The sequence below is a fragment of the Folsomia candida genome, unplaced genomic scaffold (genome assembly GCF_002217175.1).
Source record: "Folsomia candida strain VU population unplaced genomic scaffold, ASM221717v1 Fcan01_Sc003, whole genome shotgun sequence".
NCBI classification, from domain to species: Eukaryota; Metazoa; Arthropoda; class Collembola; order Entomobryomorpha; family Isotomidae; genus Folsomia; species Folsomia candida.
In genome coordinates this window covers 10369579-10393663 of record NW_019091195.1, presented here as the reverse complement: position 1 = coordinate 10393663, position 24085 = coordinate 10369579, and the positions used below count along the sequence as shown (strand labels likewise).

Sequence of the window (24085 nt, the reverse complement as noted above, 5' to 3'; positions counted from 1 at the left end):
AAATGGGAATGACATGAAGGAGTCAGATAAACGAGCTAGGAAACCTTATCAAGTTCGCCTTAGCGTCATTTTATATATTAGTTGCGGATGTACGGCCTTCACATGTATGCACATTCAGGGTTTGTAATGTTCCACAGCGAGCGTACGTTTCTGCTTTCACCCCTCAGCGGTTTCAAGGCATTGCTTTAATAAGATTTTCTTCTCTTTCTCCTGCTTTCCCCCTCTATCTTATTTACATGTTTTCTTCTCTCACGTTGTAAAAGGAGAGCTTGTGTGCTCAGGTTTAAGACGATGCACCAATAAAATGGAGAACAGAATAAGTTATGTGATTTGAGGGAATACAGTAATACACACACATCTGCATGTATTGCGTCTGGAGAATGAAATAAAAATCAGTGGTCACATGTAATATCTTGGCAGACACTTGAATGCAAGGCCTCCTTTCCATTACATTACTCTGTCAATTCTATTGGCGAGCTATCTGCAGATTTAGAATTAGCCATAAAGTTCAATTTACGAGATGAGCTGTTCCCAAGTGTGGAGACACAACGGTGGAATATTGGTAATTTCCACAGACCAATCGTTCGTTTGTAATTAATGTGGAGGATGCAGGAGCGGCAACTTTCTTAATGACGGTGTATGTAGTCGTCGCAATGTAGTAGGATGTGTCTTTGGGGAATTAATGGAAAGTTTTTGGGTTTTACTAACAGATATGTTCCGATCTGCTTCCGAGGCTGGAACCTGCGATATAGTCAAATTGTACACTCCAGAGGGTCGTCTCATTAATATCACACCCAACATTCCACCCAACGAGCCCACTAACCCGTATCGACTCGAGGTCGTCGCTGTCCACTATAATGGTAAGCTTTTCTTGAATTTATCTCACATTATGCATAGGTAAATCTCAGCAGAAATTTACGCTCAAATATTTCAGTATCCTTGTGAATTTTCAAATTTTAAGAGTTTTTGTGAATAGGTGCATGAGAAAGTCGCCCTTACTCGAGACAAGAGTTATATGTATCATTTATAAATAAAATGTAATAAGTATCACATGTGTCATAAGACGCACATCTTACGCAAAAAGCCATATGATATGATTTCGTTTGTTTAGAACATTCGTTTTCCCTCCAAAACCGAGCGGCATTGTTTGCCAAACCGTTTCTCAATCGTTAGTTATTTTCTGACACAAAGTTAGTTTCGAAATGGACTCATTTGCACTAATTACCATACATCAGAGCGACTTTAATACGAACATGTAAGTACGAGTACCAGCCTGGAGGCCATCATGCCTGTGACGAGGATAGGGCGCCGTGCTTCGACGAGTTGACAGCCAGTTGGAAAGCACTGATGTCGGCGGCATGGACGTGTGTGCTGGAGGAAAAACAGAGGCTGGAACAGGGGAAAGGTCGGCAAAAACTGTCAGTCGTGTCCCTCACAACCTACTTCCTCCCCACCCCCTCCGTCGGTCATTTCAACAAATTCTCCCTCAGTTCCATATGGTTAATAAACGGAAGAGTCGGCGTATGCTTCTTTATCATTTGGCAGATCAAGGCTTCTGCGTTGAAATAGTCTTCACTTTCTGAACTGGTCGAAAATGCCTCCCATCATTGGAGTAATGGAAGATAGGTATTTTCACATTCAATTATGATATGACGTTCATTCATCATTCATTCATTCATATAAATATATGCATACATATGTATGTGTGTAGAAGCTTTAGCATTTGCTTGCAGCGTGGGCTAAAACGCTATGAACTGACTGGAGTGAAATTTTGGAAGCACGAGGAATTCTACTATTTATGAGGTCGTAAAATCCAGTCATCACTTGTGACACGACACGGACAGTTGTAGGAACTTGGGATAATCAATCCAAAGCCATGGTGAAACCCATTATTTGGAAAATGGCTTGCTGTGTTCTAGAGCTTGGATTACGGCGTCCCATTTATGATTCAACCGAGAGCACTTTTGTAGAAAAGAAAGTGGGGAGAGAATAACAGCATCAACTAATCTCGTACTCTATTGTGCTGGCTTAATTAATACAACACGTTTGCAGGGGAATAAAATCACATAGTGATTGTATTTGACACAAGAGCGGATTTCAACATTCCGGTGATGGAAACAGTCGTTGCCAGATTGTGGGTCACATTTGATGTACATATTTAGATCCTAAAACTGTTATTCTTCCGAACATTAAAATGTCAATCAGCAGGAGCTGTCACAATTTCGATCCAATCTCGTGACCCATCTTGTGTCACTTTCATCATGCCACGTTAGCAAAATTATAGAGGTGTACCCATCATTGGTTTATCAACTGTTATGCTCCACAAATGCAGTAATGCATATATAAATACGTACATACATACATACACAACTACAAGAACGTATAAATGTTGACACATGTTGGATGGATGTCAATTTCAGATACATTGAGAACTTTCTCTCTTGATGAAATGTGACGACGCCGGATGCAAAACAAGAAACATTGCATATCAGCTTCCTTGTTTTATTTCCACTTGCATCTGCCACTATTTGTAAATAAAAGACGCATTAGGAGGAGGAAACGATCATTAGTTTGTTTATGGGGCTGAGCACAGCGAAGGGGGTGTAGTTCGAAAAAAAGGAGAGATCGACCTGACAGCCAATAAATGTTTACACATCTCGACTTGGTTGATTGGCCTTATTCTTTACTGTCTGGAAGTTCATTTTCTCAGCAGCACGGACACATTTCTTATCCGATAACGGGAATTCCGTTTTATTGTTATCATTAATACAGCAAAGTGGAGAGCACTCTACGTACGTACGATGGTATTCACTGGTAAGCATGGAATAGTTTGCGCATTTATACTTATTTTACTGTGATAGCTACAATTACTTTGATTTGTCACTTCTCAGAAAAGACAGCATTATTAGTTTACCTGCGTTTGTCACAAAAAGAAACAGAATTGAAAACTCGTTTTTCTTTCATCTTTGTGTGACAACCCAAGATGAATGACTTGGAGATCGAAGTGCGCATTTTGCGTATCTTGGAAGGTGTTCATACTATCTGACTCTAAATATATCTCCTATACGTGGATATTACATATCTAGTATTGCCTTCAGAAATATATGCGCAATATTAGCGCGGAGAATACTACAAAAGGAAGTATCTTGTCATTCTTTATTTTGTTTTATTCCCAAGCTCAACTTGTAGTTTTGTTGGAATTTTTAGAAACAAAATCGAAGGAGTGCCACACTACACTACACCAACATTTTTTTGGATATAGCCCAATGTTGGGCTTATAGTAGAAGATAATAAACTTTTCTGCAAACATCAATGACATATGTACCGGAGAGCATCACATGTAACGACACTAATCTAATTTTGATTTAGTTACAAAATATTCAAAATACGACTCTGCATCTCAACGTGCCTCGCGTAAATATTAAATCTAATTTCATGGACAAATTTAACTCGGAAAATAAATAATGCGCTGATTATATTGACCTTAGCGAAAGATAATCAGAGTAGCATGAGTTGTGATTTCGTCTTAAGCAAACGAGCTAAAAGGTTCATTTGATTGAACAGGTCGAATCTAACTAGTTAATCTTATCCAGGTGCCGACGAGAGTTTGGCTCCTTGAGAAATTACAGCTAAAGATGGTTGTGTAAATCTTGGAATTTCAGGAACGAATTTAAGAGTCAACATGTACAAATTGAAATTGGAACTGTAAACTTATTACCTACTTTGGATGATTGCTCAAAGCTGCAATTTGTAATATTTAATAACTGGGTCAGCGAATGTAGGTCGCAAGGTTTTTAATAAAACTTGAAATAAAGTTGTACACGACGGCTGGATGGAGCATACTTGAGTCCCCAAACGCTCCACTTTTCCGTTATTGTGTTTAGCTGGTAAGAGTTGAAAGGAAGTTGAGGAGAAAGCCGGAGAAAGCAACAGGCTTCTCTCCCTCGACGCGGCGGTGGTGCCTGAAGCTTTAAGAGTTTGTTGTTGGTTGCGTAGCACAGTTGACTCTTGACCAGTTTTGATGCGCTGCCTCCTACGAAATAAGTCTCTCAAAGAAGCAGCAGCAACTTGACTTTCCTCGTCTGTGAGAAAGAGAAACATTTCTGGGAAAGGCTTTGCAATACGAAATTAAACCACCAACAGAAGCATCAAATATCACCGACTCCCGGAGGATGAAGAAGCCACTTCAAAACAAAAATTAAGCTTCAAAAGTGTCTCAGTTTACTTTATTGCCACTCTTATTCATTTCGCCTCCAATAACTTTCGAATCCTTCCACTTTCCCCTCTCAGCCACTCCCCAAGTAGAAGAAACACATTGTGACAATGTGATATATCACATGTTGGATCACAGTGAATGACGGCCGCTTTTTGCAAGTTGACATAATGTTAAAAACATGACGTTGCTCAAATGTGATTTTGGCGTGCATATCACGTTTATGTAACGTTTGTATTGCCAAATATCACACGTCTTGCACATGCCAATAATGTGAAATACATGTTGCTAGATTTCATTTAGTTTATGCACAAATTTATTAATTTGATCAGTTAAGTGTGAAACATATTACAATAGCATATACATAAACTAATTATTCATTAGTAAACAGATAATTACAAGAACATAATGAAATTATATAAAATTATGCCGCTAATTTGTCTGTCTAAATCGTAAATTCATACAAATAACAATTGGTTTAAATACGTTTAAGACAACAAAATGGTAAACATAAGTACTCATCAGAGGAATCGGGCAATGGCAATAATACGGATTTATGATATAGCTCAGATTTAGCAACCCGTTTCGAGTTATGGGACAAATTTCGAACCTGACGAGTGTCCCCCTGTGGACTATTTTCATACTCATTATCAGTTCTCGCATTAGTAGAACTATCGCCTAATAAATTGCCCGATTCCTCTACCTCACTAACAATTTTTTCGTCTAACGCTTCTACCTCGCACAACAGAGTTTCAAAATTTCCTTGACTAATTCTACGTGTGTTTCTATTTGAGGACATTTTGCATGTGTTGAATAGTACAAATGGTAACTTAAATAGTTGATTCCTGAGACACTTTCTTTGGCCTGGAGTAACGGAAGAAGTTCGTAATTATTTCCCGTATCGCCACATCAGTCTTTTCAGCTTCGACAGGGATCCGCTTATTCTTTTCGGTTGCACCTTCATACATAAGAAATGGATTATATTTTCCGTTAGATAGTTTAACGAGTAGAATTTTACAAGCAATTTACGAACCTGTGATGCATTTAACAATTTGTGTATATATATTGAATGGCTTTTTGTTCTTTCCGTGACCAGTATATATAGCTCAATTTTATAGCAAGATCCTCACTGATAATTCTCTTCAAAATCGTCTTCACAGTTTCATCCAGCGATTTGCCCCTTATACCGACGAGATAACGCACCTTTAATTGAATTCAAATAAAATTATTAAGCGAACTTAATAGAATGTTTTGAATGAATGGTGGTGTAGCTTTACAAATAGTTTTCGCTCGTCCTCTGCCGCCAATTGAATGTCCAGTTGCTCAAGAGAATTCTCACTTTCCAGCGGAAACGACGGTAATGTGGAGAAATCATCGGCTGCTTCTTCATCCGTTCTCAATTCAACTCCTTGGCCGGCCCTGCTAAGAGTTTGGAGAATAACTTCTAATTTGTTCAAAATCGATTTTTGGGAAGTTTTGATAGCTGACAACTCCTTAAGCACCACTCGTTGGAAACCTGATTAAAATTATTACACCTAAGAATTTGTATTTATTTATGAGATATCTAATTGTATTCTACAAATATATCACCTTGCGGATGAGAAGTGGAATGCGTCGGTGTCGTTTGAGTCGGCTGTGAACTGCTCTGCAAATTAGTAAAATTTGTGAGAGGGTCACCGTCGACGTAGAAATTTACGCTGGTTCAGCAACACTTAAATTCAGCTGCCCGTCGTCTGAGGAGAGGGCATTTAAGTAAATAAGATGAGGCGTGTCATGATTTGTTGTGGTATTTGCCAAGGTTGATTGACCTAAATCAAATTAATAAGAATTATACTTGGTGAATTATACACAGAATGCCATCACTAATTGCATATTAGGAATTTACTTTCATTACTCCCAGTTGGGACGACAGTGTCTTGACCAGGCTGCGCACCCACAGATAAGCTTGTACCTAGCATAATAAGTATCAAGCTATGGTTACATATTAACAATACTTCATATTAATTTATTTTAAAAACAAATAATGTTTACTTACCTAATCGAAATAAGCTGCTAGGAACTGAGGTGACGGCAGACGAAGAACTAATCCTCTTTCCTTTAACCGGCGGCTGATCGTTATCTGATGAATCAGGGCTGGATTCTCGTCTCCTTGATATTGTTCGTTTGGTTAACGAGTTTATCTCCAAGTCCGATGTATTTTCGGCTAGTGCGGCTGCTTGTTGAGCAGCTTCAAATGTGTCTAAAATATATTTTTTAAAATTTAATTTAAAGGAGTATGTAAAATTGATCTCCAAATTAGAAAAATGTAAACTTACCGAGCGATCCCAAAATTCTGCACTTGCACTTTCCCAAGCTCGGATCAGGTTGTCCTTGTGCTCGTCGCAATTTAGTCAAATTTGATGATTGACAGCGACTCGGCCAGTAACATTGCGAAGTAGAGATAAGCCAGTTTTGGGGAATGACATCCACCGTTTTTGGTTTATCGTCAGGAAATTCCACAACTAGAAAATTCATTGTGGACAAGAGGAAAATTGCAACGTCAGAGTTCACTAAATGAACAAGATTGATTATGAAAGAGCCAGGAAGGCGGTAAAACTTTCCGCCATAGTGCGTTGACACAATGTGCATTGCACATCGTGACAACTTTCTACACACATTATATTTGTGTAACCGAACTGGACGCCAAGTACGTTGCACTAACGTTGAATGGAAATGAAAAATTCTCTTTGATGTCAGTTCAACGTGATTTTAACTAAGCAGCTCACATGTGATTATCGTTGAGTAAATTCACATGTCCCTAACGTTACAACTATAGATTTTTTCACTTTCTAACGACACTCACTTCAATCCAACAATCGGAGTGTTGAAATCACATTGTTATAACATGTCTCTTCTACTTGGGTCGTTGCTTACGAGACGGCAAATCTCACGGACTGACGCAGGTGGATCGAGAGATGACAACTTGTAGAGTTGTAGGCTGGCACATATTATGTATAGTACACATTTGCAAATTTTCCTCCTTTTGAAGTTGTCAAACCATACAGTGGCTCACATATATTTTTTAATAATCGTGCACGAAATGTAATAACAATTTCAGAGAAAACAAAATGTTACTTACTTTCAGTCGGATAATTATTAAGATGTAATTTGATTTTTCTTTGACGTCATCCCACTTTCTCTTTGCCCTTATGCCACTTCATGAAACTATTACTTGTATCCAAGTAAAAAATATCTCAGACAGACTTTTTATGATTGTTGATTTGATTAGAATTGGTAATCAGCAATCCAATCTTCTTTTGATGAGCTTTTTACAAGTCTAACCAAGGTCAGAGTTAACCACGTCAAGAATTAACCAACTTATCTCGCCTGGCCGTTCAGATTCTTCGTAAGTAGTAGACGAAGTATGTACTTGGAGACAAGTCGGGCAGGACAAATTACCAGGATTTCCACGAGTTATGTATGCACGCATGTATATTCAGATATCTATGTGGGCACTGAGTAGGGACGATGATGTATCAGAGGTTCAACAGAAAGGATCAATAAGGATCCACCCAACTCTGATAAATTGAAATCATGCAAAGCTTTTCTGTGGGAAATTGTCGATCGGTTTACTGTTTTGGAAAAGGGCTTATCTTCTTGTAGGACAAGACACAAGTCGCGTCTGTGAAAATTGAATAGAATTTCCGATTCTCTTCTGAGGTTTGGATTTGGTCGGCTGGAGACTGCTCCAGGCGATACTTTCATCTCTCTGTCTGCACACATGCTGAACGAACAGAATCCACCCTCCAGTCCTGGGTTATCCAATCCCATGAAAAAATGTCTTTTAACTTACCACTCCTCCTACGACAAATAGAGCGACGACACTGTTGGGTATTTTCCCACTGAAACCTAGAGAAACCTGGAGGAAAATTCACAACCCTTATAATTAACCCTTTCTATGAACGCTGGTCACGATGCAATGTATCCCACAATGCGTTATGAAGGTTTTTTTGGACGGGAAGTCAGAAGAGACAATATTTGAAGTAGATATGCCACTGAAATTGTAAAATTAAGTGATCTTGAGTACATCTCATGAAAGAAAGTCCATTATAATCTTGAAACCACTAACCAAACAATAATCTTGTATTGAATTTAGCAATCCTAATGGAACAGGTTGGAATCGACTTACTCTCTTTTGAAGCAAGGTAAGCAAAAAACTTTAGATTGTACAATGTTGTCTATGTTAATGGTTCGCTGAGAGAGGTTCATGTTTCCTAAAAAAAGATCTAACTACTACGTATTATATACTGTATATGTACATACTATTTACTATTTAGATACGTTTTGGAGGTTAGACACATGCCTTGCCTACGAAATAATCTGATTATTCAATTCCCAAAAGCTACTTCTTTCCCCAACAAGTTTTACCCAGACCTGGTAGTAAACTGTTCTTAATTTTCTTTGCAGGGTATCGACATTAGAAAGAATTTTCAAACAGCAAACCTCTCCACTTGAGAGCATTCATGGCTTAAAGGATGAAGTGAACCAATTGCGCCACTTGATTCAAAATTATGAACATTTGAGTTGGTTGGGTAAGTAAAAGTAGACACTCGAAAACTTCAGGTTTAACATTATCCAGAATAACATGTGATACATACGTATCTAGGTTTCTACAAAGCTCTGCACCCTCCAGCTCTGCCCCCTCCTTCAGAGACTCCGGTTCGTTCCTTTGGTGGCCACGGCTATCACAGGTAAAAATTAGCCACGCGTCCTTAGTCCAATGATTATTTAACGTTTTGAACACTTTCAGGAAAAGCAAGGCAGAGAAACAAGTGATTTGTGACAAATTTCTTAAACTTAGGTGAGTATCTATTTCTATGTGAAAGAGGCAGATGAAGTTATAACTAGCTTCATGATTTTTTAAGATTTTGGTAAATCAGGACCTGACATATGTGAACACATATTTAGTTGAATTACAAACTAGAAAATTTTGGTTGCATGTATGAAAAGAAATGTCGTCCATTTTATTAAGCATGACCGATCTCGTTGAGAAGCGTGCTTCATGTCGCTTTCACCCTCGAACCTCATTAAATATTTTTTCACATTCTCAGAGCAAAGAGCATGCAAGTTTTGCAGCTTCTTCGTCACCGAGCAGGGAGATGAGAATTCTGCTCAAATGAAAAAGCTAGCTTTGTGCCCAATTTTAATCCCATGTTTTTAACTATTTTCACGAACGAGTAACTCTCTTGCACAGTTCTATTCATGCGGCGAAATGAGTTGGTGACTATAATTGATAATGTTGAGATTTGTGGAGTTTTCTTTCCATTGAAAACTCAAATAATTTTTCGAGTTTTCTGGCCGAAAGTAAAATGAAAGCACAAACTCATTAGTGTCGAACAAGATTCTCTACAAAAGAGCACGACAATAAAACAATCAACTTACAATATTACTTATCATTGTAGACATGTAACGATGAGAGCTGCGGCTATTTCGCAGATGAATAAACCGATTGATTATTATTTATTTTTATTACTGAGCATAGCACTAATGAAGGAGATGAATCCATGAATTAGGTTTGAAGTTTTTAAATTATACTTCCAGTGCTGATAAGGGTGCAGGTGGTTGATTCGGCGTCGTCTTTTCTTCACATAGACGCTGACGCCTCTTCCAAGTTACCCTTAAGATCAAGGGCTTGGATGATAAAGTTTTCTCTATGTTTTTGCATCCTCTCCTAACAATGTAGTTAAATATATGACTAATTTTGCGACTAAGAAAATACTAGTCATTTAGTGTTCCACTATTGCATTTAGTAATTCATACAATTGACGATTACATTTTAACACCGTTCGTATTCGTATCTTCCAGTGACGTGGTGTTGACAAAAGAGACCTGCCAATTGCTGAGAGAGCCGACCTTTGATAATTGGCAGTGGGATGACGAGGAGATGTTGGTGCTGTTGCAACAAATGTATTTGGATCTAGAGCTTCCGAAAAAATTCGATATTGAGATTAGTATTCTAAGAAATTTCCTTGTGCATGTGGTAAGACCAACAGAGGAACGTTCAAAAATGTTCTGAGCATACGTGTTTACGGTGGTGTATATTTGCATAATAATTTCTAAAAATGTTATCCCCTGTGTAGTACCACCATTACAATGATGTTCCCTTCCACAACTTTGTAAGCACTTAAAGTTACACAATATGTGGCATTTTAATTTAATGTTTTACACTCAAATTTGTACAAAAATGCAGAGACATTGCTTCATGGTGACCCAAATGGTAAGAAATATTCATTCAATTCCAATTCAATTCCATTATGGAATCTATACAATTTATGCATTATGAAACAGCAATCTTAAGAATAAAGTTAGAGTAAATTGAATTTTATTCAGATTCACAAATATTGTATTAAAATCATACAATTAAATATCACCAGCTTGAATAAATTCCAAACTCAATAAATGGCATGTATTTATTTCTATTTAAATTTATAGATGTTCGGTATGGCTTGCTATGTAAATCTGCCAGAAAAAATTGGAGACTTGGAGACGCTAATTCTCATCACATCCTGCATATGCCAGTAATTATAATTTCATCTTTAATAATTTTATAAATAAAATGTTACTTAGAAAATTTTCTCTTATTTTTTTCTTTAAAAATTATTAGGTCCTTATAATCAAATCTTATAATCATTTCAGTGACTTGGACCATCCCGGATATAACAACATTTATCAAGTAAGACATTATTACCCATATCATTGTTAACTCATTTTCAGTAGAAGTCATTAGCTTGATAATTTGTGAAACATCTACAAGAAATATACATTTTTTGTATAAACATGAATTTAAATTGTACCCCAGCGTATTAATCTATAATCTAAAAATGCCAGCTTTTACTTGAATCTATGGGTGACCCTGTGCCAAAAATAGATAATAATTATGACTAATGAACATATCATGATAAAGTATTCTGTGGAAATATTAATCACCACCCAGATTTAAATGTACGCCTGACTTGCTCTTAACTAAGTATACGGTGTGTAATTAGCCACACTTTCTCTGGTAGTAAATACCTATGTAGGTAGTGTTTATGGCTAATTTGACATCTCGGGTGGAATTGTATGCACTCCTAATTGGACGTAAATGTTTACAGATCAACGCGCAGACAGAATTGGCATTGAGGTACAATGATATCTCTCCACTTGAGAACCACCATTGTTCTATTGCCTTTCGTCTTTTTGAAGACCCGAATTGCAACATTTTCCGAAATCTTCCTCCCGAGTCTTACAAAAGAATTCGAGAAGGAATGATTCGATGCATACTTGCGACCGACATGGGTAAGACAATACGGTTCGGTTAATTAATAAGTTATGGCAAGTATTAATTCAGACGAAATACATCATTCAGGTTTAAATCATTAGAGTGAGCATTACTAATTGCAAGAGAATGACCAGTTAGGAATTTAAACACATTTTGAATATACAACAGATCTCCTTTTTCAGAACTATTGATATGTTCATAAATTTTGTTATCTCGTTGATTAATTTGTTGTCTTGATGCTTCACAATGCCCCTTAATTAAATTTATTTACTTTCAGCCCGACATAACGAAATTGTCAACCAGTTTAGAGAAATTGTTCCATATTTTGACAGGAACAATAAAACTCATGTAAATTTGGTAAGAATATGCACGACATTACATATGTGAGACGAATCATCACCACATAATGCGTATAAGCCGAATTGCTCTTGTTATAGTTGACGATGGTCCTCATTAAGGTTGCTGACATTTCTAATGAAGCTCGTCCAATGTAAGTACATATGAACATTCAACAGTTGGCAGCAATTTAATTACGCTCATACACATATGTATTTGCAAAAACATATGCAGGGACATCGCGGAACCTTGGCTTGATTGTCTTTTTGCCGTAAGAACTTTTTACGCACTTTAGCTTGTTTAGAATTTTCTTGCCTATTTGAATTTGGAATCTGGATGTTTCATGGAGAAATACTTTCAATTTTAGGAATTTTTTCAACAAAGCGATACAGAGAAGTTGGAGGGGTAAGATTATTATTGTATATCATCATAATCATAGTGTTTTAGAATCTTACCAGTTTATCATTTTTATTGATCCGCCAATATATAATTATCATAAATATTTGAAGGATTAACTTCCTTAAATCAGGATTAGTCTTAATGGATGTAATGAACGTGCGATATTTTGATAGCCTTCCTGTGACACCTTTTATGGATCGTGAGAAGGTGACGAAACCTTCATCTCAATGCTCCTTCATTTCGCTGGTACTCCTACCCTTGTTCGAGGCTTTGGCGTCACTATATCCAGAGTTGGAGGTAAGAAACAACCGTTTTTGGTTCTGGTCGTTCTTCCTTTTGTCTAATTCCCCCTATCATGGTTACTTTCTAATCACTTTAAGTGACGAGAAAGTATCCAAATATTTCTACAAATTATGCAAATTTTTCATGCACAATGACTAATAATATTATATTATATCACTTTCACCACCAGTATTGGAGTCTTACTTGTCCATACAAAGTAGATATTTGTCTCTTGTTGTCTAATTTAATTATTTCTATTTCTATTAATATTTCAGCCAATAATCATTCAGCCGGTGAAGGATGCGCTAGATTACTACCGCCGCCTGAATGAAGCCTCCCAGCAAGCTCGACATCGCAAGAGTACAACAGACCAGGCCAGCGTATTCCATGCCACTACCTCTGGGGGAGGAATCCCTGCTACCACCTCGACTAGCACCTCATCTCACGCTTTAGCCAATGTTTGTGATAAAGTTCCATCCGAGTCGGGATCCACTTCAAAAAACAAGGACAGGGCTCTCAGTATTACAGCGGTTAGCACCGATCTCCTCGTGGGTGGCACAGACGAGCTTCCGCCAATCTCCCCTCCCCCAGCTCCCATGCAGAGCCGTCACTCCAATCCCATGTCCTACCGTCGCGCTTCTCAGCTGTTGATGCTCAAAGCGTCCGGAAGTAGCACGAGTCTCAAGTCCGGCCAAGCGCAGAGGTCAGCCTCGTCCAACTTTCAATCTTTCCCATCCCTAGATTCAGATACGGAGCGAGAAGGAGGAGATGAGAGTGACCAAGACGAGGAGGCAATCACAGAAGTCGCTGTCAGTGAAAAAGCGTTGAAATTTAAAATAGCAACGGAGCCATCGTTCGACTTTTCCACGAGTAGGAAAGGCAGCAGGGAGAATAAGAGTGAATCGTCTATTCATTCCAATCAGGCTGCAAAGGATGACAGGATTTCATACGACACTTCAATTGCTTCAGAAGTTCCCAAGGTGGACATTATTCCCAAAGTTGCAGTTTCAGGGTTTGGGTCACCTGCCAAAGAGGGCAGCAGCACTTCCGAGGTCCCATCATCTACCAAATCCAAGGCTGCAAAGGACTCCTTCTTTAAACGACTAAAGTTGTTTACCGAACGACTCAGCATTTCCGTTGAGTCGGCGAGCGGTGGGAGTGCGGCCGGCAGTGGGGGCGAGAGCCCGTCCTCCTCCTCCTACAAAGCTCAGTCGAAGGGGTTTCATTACTTTCGAAGTCCGGCGAAAAAGGAGCGAGCAAAGCGGCAAGAAACTTTGGGTATCGATGCTTGTTCATCCGACAGCAAGGCAGTGGGATCACGACGCCATGGAAAGCATCGCGGGTCCAACAGTGATCCTGAAAGCAGTCAGTCTCCCTCGAACTTTGTCAGGCGACTCCATCACCCGGAAGTGGTCCAAAGCGAGGGGGAAAGAGACGACAGTCAGGTGGCCTCTCCCGATTACTCACCTGCTCTCTCCGTGGCTAGCGGCAGTGAGAACAAGGCGTATTGGAAACCCTGCAGTGGGAGTTTGGACAGCATTTTGTCCAAGGACGAGGTCAAGCGTTCCCCTGCGAGAAGACTGATGCTACCGCGATTTTCTTCCTTTGTTCAACGGAAAACTCGCATGGGCTTCATGTCAAGATCTTCCTCAAGGAAACCGGATAATAATCAGAGCTGAAAAAGTTGTTATCTGCTATACTGATTTTTAGATGAAATTTACTCAATTTATTGTCTCTGCTTAAGTATCAGGGCCTGTGTAATTAATCATTCTCGTATAATTTGTCGTGTGGCTAGACGTATCTTTCCACACGACAAAGTCTGTCATTATCAGTAAATCCAGGCTTCTTCATGCGGAATTTTAACTGAATTTACTGTCTCCACTATCTATACTCATTATTGTGCATAATAATGACTAGCTGTGTTGTTCGTAAAAACTGGTAATACAAAAAAATCAATATACTCAAAATAACCAATTAATGGTTGGTTGGTTATCATCATCATTATAAGTGTTCATTTGTTGATGGCTTTTATCCCTTGTTCATTATATTTAAATGTAGGATGTATGAAATTATAGTAGCAGTGGGTGTACATAAGATAATTAAGTCCATGAATCCAGTTTTATTTGGCAGATTTTAATTTTTTGCGTAAATGGTTGAACTCCCATCTGCAATGTAGATTATTAAATGTCGTAGTAATTAAGCGTATGTACTCTGCAAGTAATTATTAAGTTTAGCTTACTTATTATCTCGCACTACGTAATTACGTAGATGGTTTAAATTAAAGTAAGCGACGAGATACAATACTGTCATGATTTACCTCGTGTATAACTTTATAGGCAAAATACCTTTATTTATGTCAACCTTGTAGTCATTTCAGATCTGGCTGTCCAGGAGTACTTCGTTCTGCACAGGACCATTCATTCTTTAGAATTCATTCACACATGTACATATGGCAGTGTGCACTGTGTTATACTAAACGTGATTTGTCTTAATTTGTAACAATTTTAAGGATAATGTTCACATCAGATGCGAAATGGTTCGTTTCGATGAAGTGGAGGACAAGACGGAAATTTGGAAATAATTGTCCCTCTCAAAGTCACAACACACAGCTACAAAGAAAGATATTTATTTTATGAATTTGTTTCGTTGTTTTTCATGAATCAAAATTAGTCGACTGGTGCGACTCTAATTTGGGAATGCATGAAAACTCGTATAAATGGGCAAGGAACCTTCCCAATAATATTTTGTATGCGTCTAATATTTATTCTTGTCATTGATGTTCAAATCCTCATCGCTGGCTGTTGAGACTTTTGTTATCATCTTTGATACACATACCAAACAAACATATTTATTTAAACATATTTATTTTAGTAGATGTCAAAAGTCTAACAAATAGAATACTAAACGAAAAACAACAAATTTTAATAAAATTCACAACCAGGAACATGTTTTTATCAAAAGGGTAAAAATGGTCATTGGGTCGTGTCGAGATTGTTAAATTAGTTTTTACTGTAAGTAAAACATGTACTTTTGTAATACTTGTAAAAGTAGTACAACTAACTCACTTGTCAGAGAAGTGTGTGCATATCACGGATACTTTTTAACAACAGACTAATTATCACACATGCAGATACAAAATCATTAACAAAATTTTAGCTAGGTACATAAATGTTTAAAAACAGTAATAAATACTAATGAACACAAATATATATGTATGCATGTAAATGTGTAATATTCGTCATGATGGAACATTTATTCGTGTGATCCAATCCTTGTCAACTTATTATAAATATAATTCTACAATTAATGCATGACAATCACGTCATATCACCTTGTTATTGTTGTACTGCTGTTCAGTCCTCTGTCATTTTGACAAGACGGTAAAAATGTCCTTGATCTGTGACCAAATTCAAAATAAAACCCTAATCATCAAGACTTAAATTGGAATGAATTTTACCGTGTACCGTGTACATTGACAACACAGAAATTATAAATTGGTGTTGGAATTGTACGTTAATGGTGGTTATAAAACTATGTAAGTGAAATGTGTGTAGAGCTGCTGGAGCTATTAAGTTTAGCTCCTTTCAATAAAATTGTGTCGAAAATACTCACTTTTTTCGGATTTGTTTTTATTCTAAAATTTGACAGTGTATAAAATTCTTTGTTTTTTTCACACAACATTGCATACATATGTACCTGTAAATAAATACAAAAACGAACGTACATGAATATCATAGGACGGAGAAAATACTAGGTAAGCTGAAAGTATTGCATAACTCAATTTGACATTGCAATTAGAATAATCAAAATACATCAAAGCTGGAACGCCAACAATGACAATTTTGTTGACTTATTAATAAAATTGAGCTTCGTTATCACTCTGGCTTTCGAGAATTAACAGGAACTTTAGTATAATTTGAGCTCTATTAAAGGGAAATTCGCTTAGCAAGTGATTGTACATATGCCAAGAGAAAGAGTGTGTGATCCGCCGATCCTTTGAAGTTAGATATCAATCAATCAGCAGAGGTCATGTGGCTTGCGACCACTGAAATGCTCCACACGAGAGTGTTCTCGGGATAAAGAAATCTAGAACTGAACCCTTGATCACAATAAAATAACTCAGTTATTTGACTCTATATATTTCGTTCTAGGAACACTTATGTAGTGTGAAAATGAAAATTAGAATTAGACTTTCATACCTCATTTTCCGTTGGACAATTAATTCGTGCAAAGTATTCCATGCTGTAGGTGGAGACTATAATTCCTGTCCCAGCCGTTAGTCCTACCCACATGAATACGTTGCCTGCAGATCCCTCAATATTCTTGAAATATAACGCAAATCCAAAACCACCGAAAAGGATGAATAAAACAGGGAGGAAAAAGTTTAACGAAAACGCTAAAATATATTCATGAAAAACCGAAGACACGAGAAACACCAGAGTTGTTGGCAATACTTTGTATCTACGTCCGAGACCACTTTCCCATGCATCCTAGAAAATCAGATTCAAAATGTAAAGCTACATCCCCATCTAGATAACATTGTTTCAAATAGTTATTTGTTCCTCATGCATGTGCACATTTGTCTGCATATTAACAACTCATTGTTGCGAGATTAATTGCATAGAATTACCTTGAAAACATATGTGTAGAGCCAATCATGAACGATCAGGTTCCATGTTTTATAATAATCAGAAAACGATGAACGGTTCCACCAGTCCTACGAAGAGAGAAAGCAAAGTGTTAACTTTCACCGGCGAAAGGTGGCACCCCAAGGACGCTAATTTTTTCTCTGCTACTTCTCCTCTGTTGCTAGTCTTGAGTTCAGTTTTATACAATTCATTTAAGAGTAATACATGCTCACCTTATAAAAAAGTCTGTCGCCAAACCTTAGCATTTCAGCGAAAGCATTATGCCATGAGTGGAGGAGTAAATAAAATCCAAAAACTAAGCCCAGGATTCCGGGCAACATTAATGAGAATATTGCGTTGCATAACATGGACGGTGTCATGGGATGCCCAGGCAATCCGAATTTACTAAAATAAAGGGCACATGCTTTTCCGACCACCATATTCGCATAAAAAATGCAACCAAACACTTGAGCGAAATTCCAACAAACTACATTCCAACGGATTGTACTGCTTCTGTTAAGAAACAAAACCCATAGGATTTAGTACACAACATGAAATATGAATAAGACGTAGGTGAGTGCATATGCATTATAATTATTAACTTGCCTTGGATATTGATCCTTGTATATTAGCGTGGGCGCAAGGTAAAAATAGAGATACCTGCTGAAAGAGGGACAAGGACTCTTTTTGTCATCCCAGGAAATCCAAGAATCCAACGCTTGTTTCCCCATCACTTTTCTTGATGGTCCATTAAGGGCAGGTCCACTGAGATGGAGGTTTTCATTTAGTGGTGAAGTTGTCCCTTCAGCATCCAGACCACTACGGGTTCTGCTCGTCTCGTCCGTCTTTACGCGTTTCCTTAGCAGGCCGGACGACGGACTGCTATCATCTTTCTCCTCGCCCACTTTCCCTTCCTCCGCAATTCCGCGAATCGTGACTTCTTTTTTATGGTCGAACATTAATGCTTTGGGCACGTTGTGTCGAACAAAAGCCCACATTTTCATTAACAGGCGGCACTGTCGTCAAAATGAAAAATTACATGTAACTGCTGCTTCTGCTTGGTATTTTCATTGTTTGCACACATGGGCGAGAGAAGCTTCTCGTTTTTAAATCATCCTTCACGGAAACATGCGTGCGTGTGATATGTACTATTTATTGAAAATTATTCTCACTCTAGTCTAATTTCTAGTAAATGTAAGTAGTTTTGTATTTATATCCCTTCTGTTGGTATTGAATCTATAAAAATCTCTAAACTCCATCGATGTGTCTCACACAAGTTATTAAAAATAATTGAAAGAATGCGATTATTAAATATTATCCTTGATGTTACGTTACTCGAAATATATAACATAACTTTCTCGTTGTGTGAGACTCATCGTAGCACATTTTTTGGGAGCAGGCCAAGAAATGCCTTCTTGACAGACACTTGCGACTTTCATTCAGTCGAAGCATACTTTTTCATTCTATCTCATCTCATACCCTTCCCTTCTCGATTTTGAAGCAGTAAGGAATGTCGGAGATGTCAGATTGTGAGAAAACTTGACTTTAGTCACTCTCTGTACGTATCTAAGTGCTCTTTCGTGAACAACCAGCTTCTGCTCCTACCGCCCCTCTTTTATCAGAAGAAAAGGTAGAATTCCTGTAAACGGATCAAAAGCAAATATGGATCTTTTTTACATACTTGTTCCATTGCCACCAGGCAGCTTGAAGCAGGACCAATAAGTCGATCTTGAAGCAATGCTCGGGCAGGGAAGTACATAAAGGAGACCAAAAAGGTAGCGAATAAACCAACAGCTCCATAATCAATCATTCTCCGTGTCTCTGCAGAAACGAGTTATTACCTCATTACAAGTCTTGTTAGCAGTTTTAATTCAATAAACTTGAATTATTTAGACAGCAGAGCAAAGTTTTAATAAACTTTCTCTGGATGCGGGGTATCTACAAGTCTTTTAAATATGTGCACAGGGATGTGGAGAGCTCGTTCGCAAGATTCTGAATATATGTAGTATGTACATGTGTACGACGAGTCTAACCGCAGCCACAGCCTAAAATACTGCTCCAAGTGGAAACTCAGAGGGAGAAAGTGGGAGATGAGAGTGAAAGTAGTAAAGTGAGTAATTAGTTTTTGAGTGAGCATTTCGGTGAAAATTTCATGGTGGGATGAACAAGTTTAAACTTTTTTCATTAAACAAATTCTTTCTTTTTCGAGAATGTGTACAATTTCAAATTGCTTCTGTTGGCTGCTCTCTAAACTTGGTTTTGAAAACTTTATTTGCTTCAACAATGAAATGAAATGGTGTTTTTTTACCTTGGTTATAGTTGAGCCTGTGGGTGGACCACAAGTAGAAGGAGGGGAAGAGCAGGAACAAGGCGAAGAATTCGATACTTATTAAAATACGTAACGTGGTTAGTGGCTTATAGAACGCGTCCATCAATCTCTGGATCCCTAAATCGATGCTGCCAACCATTCAAAGACCAACATTACTCAATGCCCATGATTTACTGCTTTCTATTCACCACCTTTCACGGTTTTGACAGGAATCGGATCGACCAACCACATACACATTTACGCACATACATCCGAGTAATACCACAACTACTCAACCGGCCGACCAGTATGAGAAACTTTTTCTTTAAGGGAGATTTAGAATACATTGGCGATTTTTCTGGAGGATGTTTCTGTAATATCTCAATCTCAGGCTGTCACTCGAGAAGATATTACTCATCAATAAGTCATTTCGGAATTAGCTACAATTTTCTCAAGTTCGTCTTCTGATGTTGATCAAATACTAATTTGGCAATCCAGTTATGTTATACATAAAATAAATATATATGAATCTGCACCACATAATTCCATCAAAATATTCCAACAAATCTGATAGAAATTAAAGGAGTGAAGACTTACGTGTTAGTTTCTATAATGTCTGTTAAAATTGTGTGGAGCATCACGAGGCACAGAACGGCAATGAAGATGTGATGAATTGTCCTTATATGTGGAACTTCGAGCATTTCCGTTAGTAAGGACGGACGGGATCGAAATTCCTTTTCTGGTAACTTCCCAGGAACAGTTGCTTTCCTTAATAAATAATACAAAACTTGGTTAAAATGCGGTAAATTATTGTGATTTACTTTTCTAAACAATTCATCGCATTCACAAAATTTCGCAAGGTAATAGTTTCGAAAGGGAATAATCACACAGAACGATATCAATAAGACAAAGCTGCTTTGTTTCTTCGCTAATCCAGATCCTTCATGAATTACATATATTTCACTTTCACTGTAGTCTCTTGAAAAGCAATATGTTTGTTGTCACTCTTAATGCCTATCATTCCAATAATTCACAATGTCTACATTATGCAGTCCCCACCATAGCACATAAATATATTTGTACAAACACCTTTTGTCTCTCATCATGGAGGGATCAGACATCATGAGCACCCGTTCAGGGTATTCTGTTTTATGGAGATTGTCCATTACATCGTCAATCATGGCACTCAGGCGATGCTCCATTTGACCAAGAAAGTCAGATTTTAATTTCTGTAGTCCCAAGAAAATGTTTGCTATTAAGTTAATGTACTTCTTTTACCAATAAATATTAGTTTACCTTGGTGTTGCTCCGAACGTCGTCCAACACCATTGTTCTTTGACTTGACTGAAATGAATCTACAGAGTATAATATTGCATACTTACAATGGAGGCGCAAACCATGTTCATCCGGGATTATTTTTTGACCATGTTAGTTTGGAAGAGCAAGTCTCTAGAAACAACATTTGGTTCACCACTTGCGCAGATGCGCAAAATTCAGCACGTTATGGGCGCCACAAGTTCGCAAAAACGCATGATTTTTCGGCTCGCGCTCTACCGTGCATGAGAAATCATGCGTTTTTGCGAACTTGTGGCGCCCATAACGTGCTGAATTTTGCGCATCTGCGCAAGTGCCGAGCCAAATGTTGTTTCTGAAGGCTTGCTCTTGCAAACTAACATGGTCAAAAAATAATCTGGGCTGAACATGGTTTGCGCCTCCATTGTTAGAACTTATCCTTAGTACTTCGAGAAACATTTTCATGAAGGTTGCATTTCGTTCGAATTTTTTGTTCGAAATTGAGCAAACTACCAAATTGTAGCCGAATACTTCTGACATAATTTCGCGTAATTACATTTTACAATATTTCATATTACTTAAATATGTACATCAATTGTATACGTCACCTGTACGGTGCGTTAGTCATTCAATAGTGAAATGTGTTCACTGCAAGGAAAACTTGGGTCGTTTAAGTGGAATTTTGCCAGGAAAAACTGTTTATAATTTGAACAAATTCAAGTTCAGTGCATGCAAACTACTAAAATCTGGTTCATTGAATTGTCATGTTATAGTGACCTTAAATACCAATATACCGTTTGCTTAGCCAGCCGAGTTATCCTGCAGTTGAAAACATACACGTGTTTATGCTGACATAACCGACTGCATGAATCATGACACGACTACGTTTATCAAACACATGATTAACCGCTACTTGTTAAGCTATATAATTTGTTGATCATTCCTTATATACTTGATTAATAAATAAATAAATAAATAAAATACTTATACATCTTATTGTGATGTCAAAATATCGAATATGTATACTATATATTTGTCTTGTTAGCATTATCGGTTTACTGCTTATTTCTCAGAAAATTTGGCAGGCTAAATAAAGGCTTACATGTTCAAAAAATTTATGCCAGTTCAAAGTTACAACAGCTCATTTAAATTGCAGATACTAAATTTTACATTGTTTAGTAAAATCCGTCATACCATGATTTTCCTTCAAATCCGTATCCACTTGAGTTGCACTTGAGTAATTCCTGTCACACGTGGGACACTTTTCATCCTCACCGATTTTTTGCATTACTCTTAGATAAGATAACTTTTCCTTATCGAATGTAAATTTCGACAGGTACCTGTCTTGATAAACTTTACAGTGGGTTGAGACTACACATACGTGCAAAATCCAAACGGATCGTAGACTATGTTATAAAACCGTCTTAACTACATGCAAACAGACTAAAAAGAATGAGTCACTTGTCACACGACGATCACATACATGTCGAGATGTTTTAACACTCACAAGTTAATTCATAAAATGATAGAATTTGGTATAAATGGCACAAATTTCTGCTTTATTACTCAACCCTGATCGTCCCTATCGTATCACTCAACATCAACTGCAAATTATGCTGTGCTTCAAATTCAAGAAAAGTGAGAAATGGTTTGAACGTATGAAACCTACACAATAAAGTAACGGATTGATAATTTTACTGGTTTTTCACTGCCACTGCACTCTTGGTTGATGAGGACTAATCTCCAAACTCAAACTGATATCAAATATGAATAAAGAAGTACATACCTACATATAAGCACATTGGCTGAAAAAGCGGCTCGTATTTAGAAGACCATACAAGTCACATGAATGAAAGCCTGGTTTGGTGTTATCCAGCACATGATACGTTTCATATACGTACGTACTCGTGGTTATTAACTTGTTCAAATATTTGAATGTTACAAGATTTTAGTTGCTAATGCATGTCCACAGACTTGATGAGCAATGATAAAACACTGAAAGCTGAAAAAACTCTCCGTGACAAATTATGTAGATGTGCATGCATAAGTAATATGCAAATATGTACAAATAGTAAATAGTCATACATAGTCTAGTGCATTTCCATTTCATATGTCTCTTCCTCTAGGATAATTGTATTCATACAAATCAGGCCATGTTGAACTTTTCATACATATGATAGTTCGTTAATACGATTACAAAAGTTTAGTGGTTTAAATGGTTATGCATTCGAGGTTGTTGTCACTTGTTGTGCTGCACAATGTCATTATATAACTACATAATTATTATTATTTCAATATGATGCAGTAAGTTAGCAAATAGAAAATTTCACATCAAATATTTAAAAGACGCATTAAGATACATGAATAAATTATAAATGAAATACTTGCATAGTTATACAAATGGAATTTATAATTGCGCACAACAGTTTTTCTGTATATGTGCATGACCTAGGAATGAATGGGATCATATGTTACTGCGTAATGTGGTTGTATTTATCATTAAATAATGAATAACTTGTTTACATGAATTTATATAATTTCATGCTGGTATTTTGTTCATGTGACCATCAAGGCAAAAGATATTGATGGAACCGTCTTTTAGAGACCCTTGTTTACTTGCTTGCAGTCCAATTGTTTAGACCTTGTTTTTATGCCAAGGAGCTGAAATGGTGCATTTGGAGGGATTTGAAGAAGCTTGGCCATTATTTTTGAGTTATCGCTGGAAAGAAATCTGATCCGGTCGGCTTCCAAGTCTCACTCTCTCAATCTCGTGGGGGCTTTTTGAGTTGAGATTCAGCAGCGGACATGAAACATAAAACAAACACAGGGAGCTAAATTTTCGGTGAATTTTAACTGGACCAGACTTTGAGCTCCGGAAGAAGGCCAAGCAGCTTGAAGTTCTGGTTTGGTTGGATGGAAGAAGGATCGATTGAGAGAATGTACGAAATCCTCCAAGGGATACCGTTGTCAGTGGAGAAAATCGGATGTTGGATGGGAGTGTCCCTCTCGTCGTCATTCTCAGCCTCAACTCCTCAACCATTTGAGAAGGAAATGGATTGTCGTCTCAATCCTGTCGAGGTCGGTAAAAACACCCAGTGAGTCAGTAGACCCCACCAATAATCTCATGTGTATAGGTATATGGAACACAAGTATGAAAACTCGTGATCCGTGGTTCGTCAAGTTCAGTACATAAACAGCACCACATAATCTCAACTCAACCTGTCGATAGCATTGCATTATGATCTGGGGATTCGAAGCTATCTCAACAACTGTATAATATCTCATTTGATCTCATCAAAGACTGCTTTCGGCTTTCGCCTTTCGTACTG

At 37.6% G+C, this 24085-nt stretch overlaps 2 protein-coding genes across 6 annotated transcripts in view; one reads left to right on the top strand and one right to left on the bottom strand.

The window, feature by feature from the left end:
* Positions 1 to 16134, top strand: part of LOC110847315 (high affinity cGMP-specific 3',5'-cyclic phosphodiesterase 9A-like) — a 40502-nt gene extending 24368 nt beyond the window's left edge. For all 3 annotated transcript variants that reach the window (XM_035849035.1, XM_035849034.1, XM_022094243.2), the window contains exons 3-19: positions 711 to 860; positions 8349 to 8397; positions 8660 to 8784; positions 8859 to 8943; positions 9003 to 9053; positions 10058 to 10232; positions 10333 to 10368; positions 10443 to 10469; positions 10685 to 10770; positions 10889 to 10925; positions 11344 to 11527; positions 11788 to 11867; positions 11948 to 12000; positions 12081 to 12117; positions 12214 to 12251; positions 12419 to 12542; positions 12803 to 16134. In XM_035849035.1, the coding sequence (XP_035704928.1) occupies positions 711 to 860; positions 8349 to 8397; positions 8660 to 8784; positions 8859 to 8943; positions 9003 to 9053; positions 10058 to 10232; positions 10333 to 10368; positions 10443 to 10469; positions 10685 to 10770; positions 10889 to 10925; positions 11344 to 11527; positions 11788 to 11867; positions 11948 to 12000; positions 12081 to 12117; positions 12214 to 12251; positions 12419 to 12542; positions 12803 to 14206 (2741 nt within the window). In that variant the 3' untranslated portion in view covers positions 14207 to 16134. The remainder of the gene's footprint in view (positions 1 to 710; positions 861 to 8348; positions 8398 to 8659; positions 8785 to 8858; positions 8944 to 9002; positions 9054 to 10057; positions 10233 to 10332; positions 10369 to 10442; positions 10470 to 10684; positions 10771 to 10888; positions 10926 to 11343; positions 11528 to 11787; positions 11868 to 11947; positions 12001 to 12080; positions 12118 to 12213; positions 12252 to 12418; positions 12543 to 12802) is intronic.
* LOC110846328 (sterol O-acyltransferase 2) lies at positions 16135 to 22598 on the bottom strand. 3 transcript variants are annotated; one of them, XM_022093040.2, is made up of 11 exons: positions 21951 to 22598; positions 20760 to 20818; positions 20553 to 20692; positions 20061 to 20231; positions 19464 to 19612; positions 18837 to 18976; positions 17762 to 18171; positions 17389 to 17668; positions 17158 to 17244; positions 16727 to 17017; positions 16135 to 16626 (listed from the first exon to the last, which is right to left on the bottom strand). In XM_022093040.2, the coding sequence occupies exons 1-11, from the start codon at positions 22042 to 22044 to the stop codon at positions 16555 to 16557; spliced, it is 1893 nt and encodes a 630-aa protein (XP_021948732.1). In that variant the 5' UTR covers positions 22045 to 22598; the 3' UTR covers positions 16135 to 16554. The 3 variants fall into 3 exon arrangements, with proteins under 3 accessions (XP_021948732.1, XP_035704929.1, XP_035704930.1); XM_035849036.1 differs by having other exon boundaries at positions 20760 to 20807; positions 21951 to 22596; XM_035849037.1 differs by lacking the exons at positions 20553 to 20692; positions 20760 to 20818 and having other exon boundaries at positions 21951 to 22588.
* Positions 22599 to 24085: the final 1487 nt, after the last annotated feature.

What these genes read in the sequence shown, in the direction of transcription:
- LOC110846328 (XM_022093040.2), bottom strand. Translation starts at nt 22,044, where the DNA reads ATGCAAAAAATCGGTGAGGATGAAAAGTGTCCCACGTGTGACAGGAAT. An exon ending in GGATTTGAAGGAAAATCATG is followed by an intron (nt 20,819 to 21,950) that starts GTATGACGGATT and finishes TATACTCTGTAG; the next exon opens with ATTCATTTCAGTCAAGTCAA. An exon ending in GCGACAGACTTTTTTATAAG is followed by an intron (nt 17,245 to 17,388) that starts GTGAGCATGTAT and finishes CTCTCTTCGTAG; the next exon opens with GACTGGTGGAACCGTTCATC.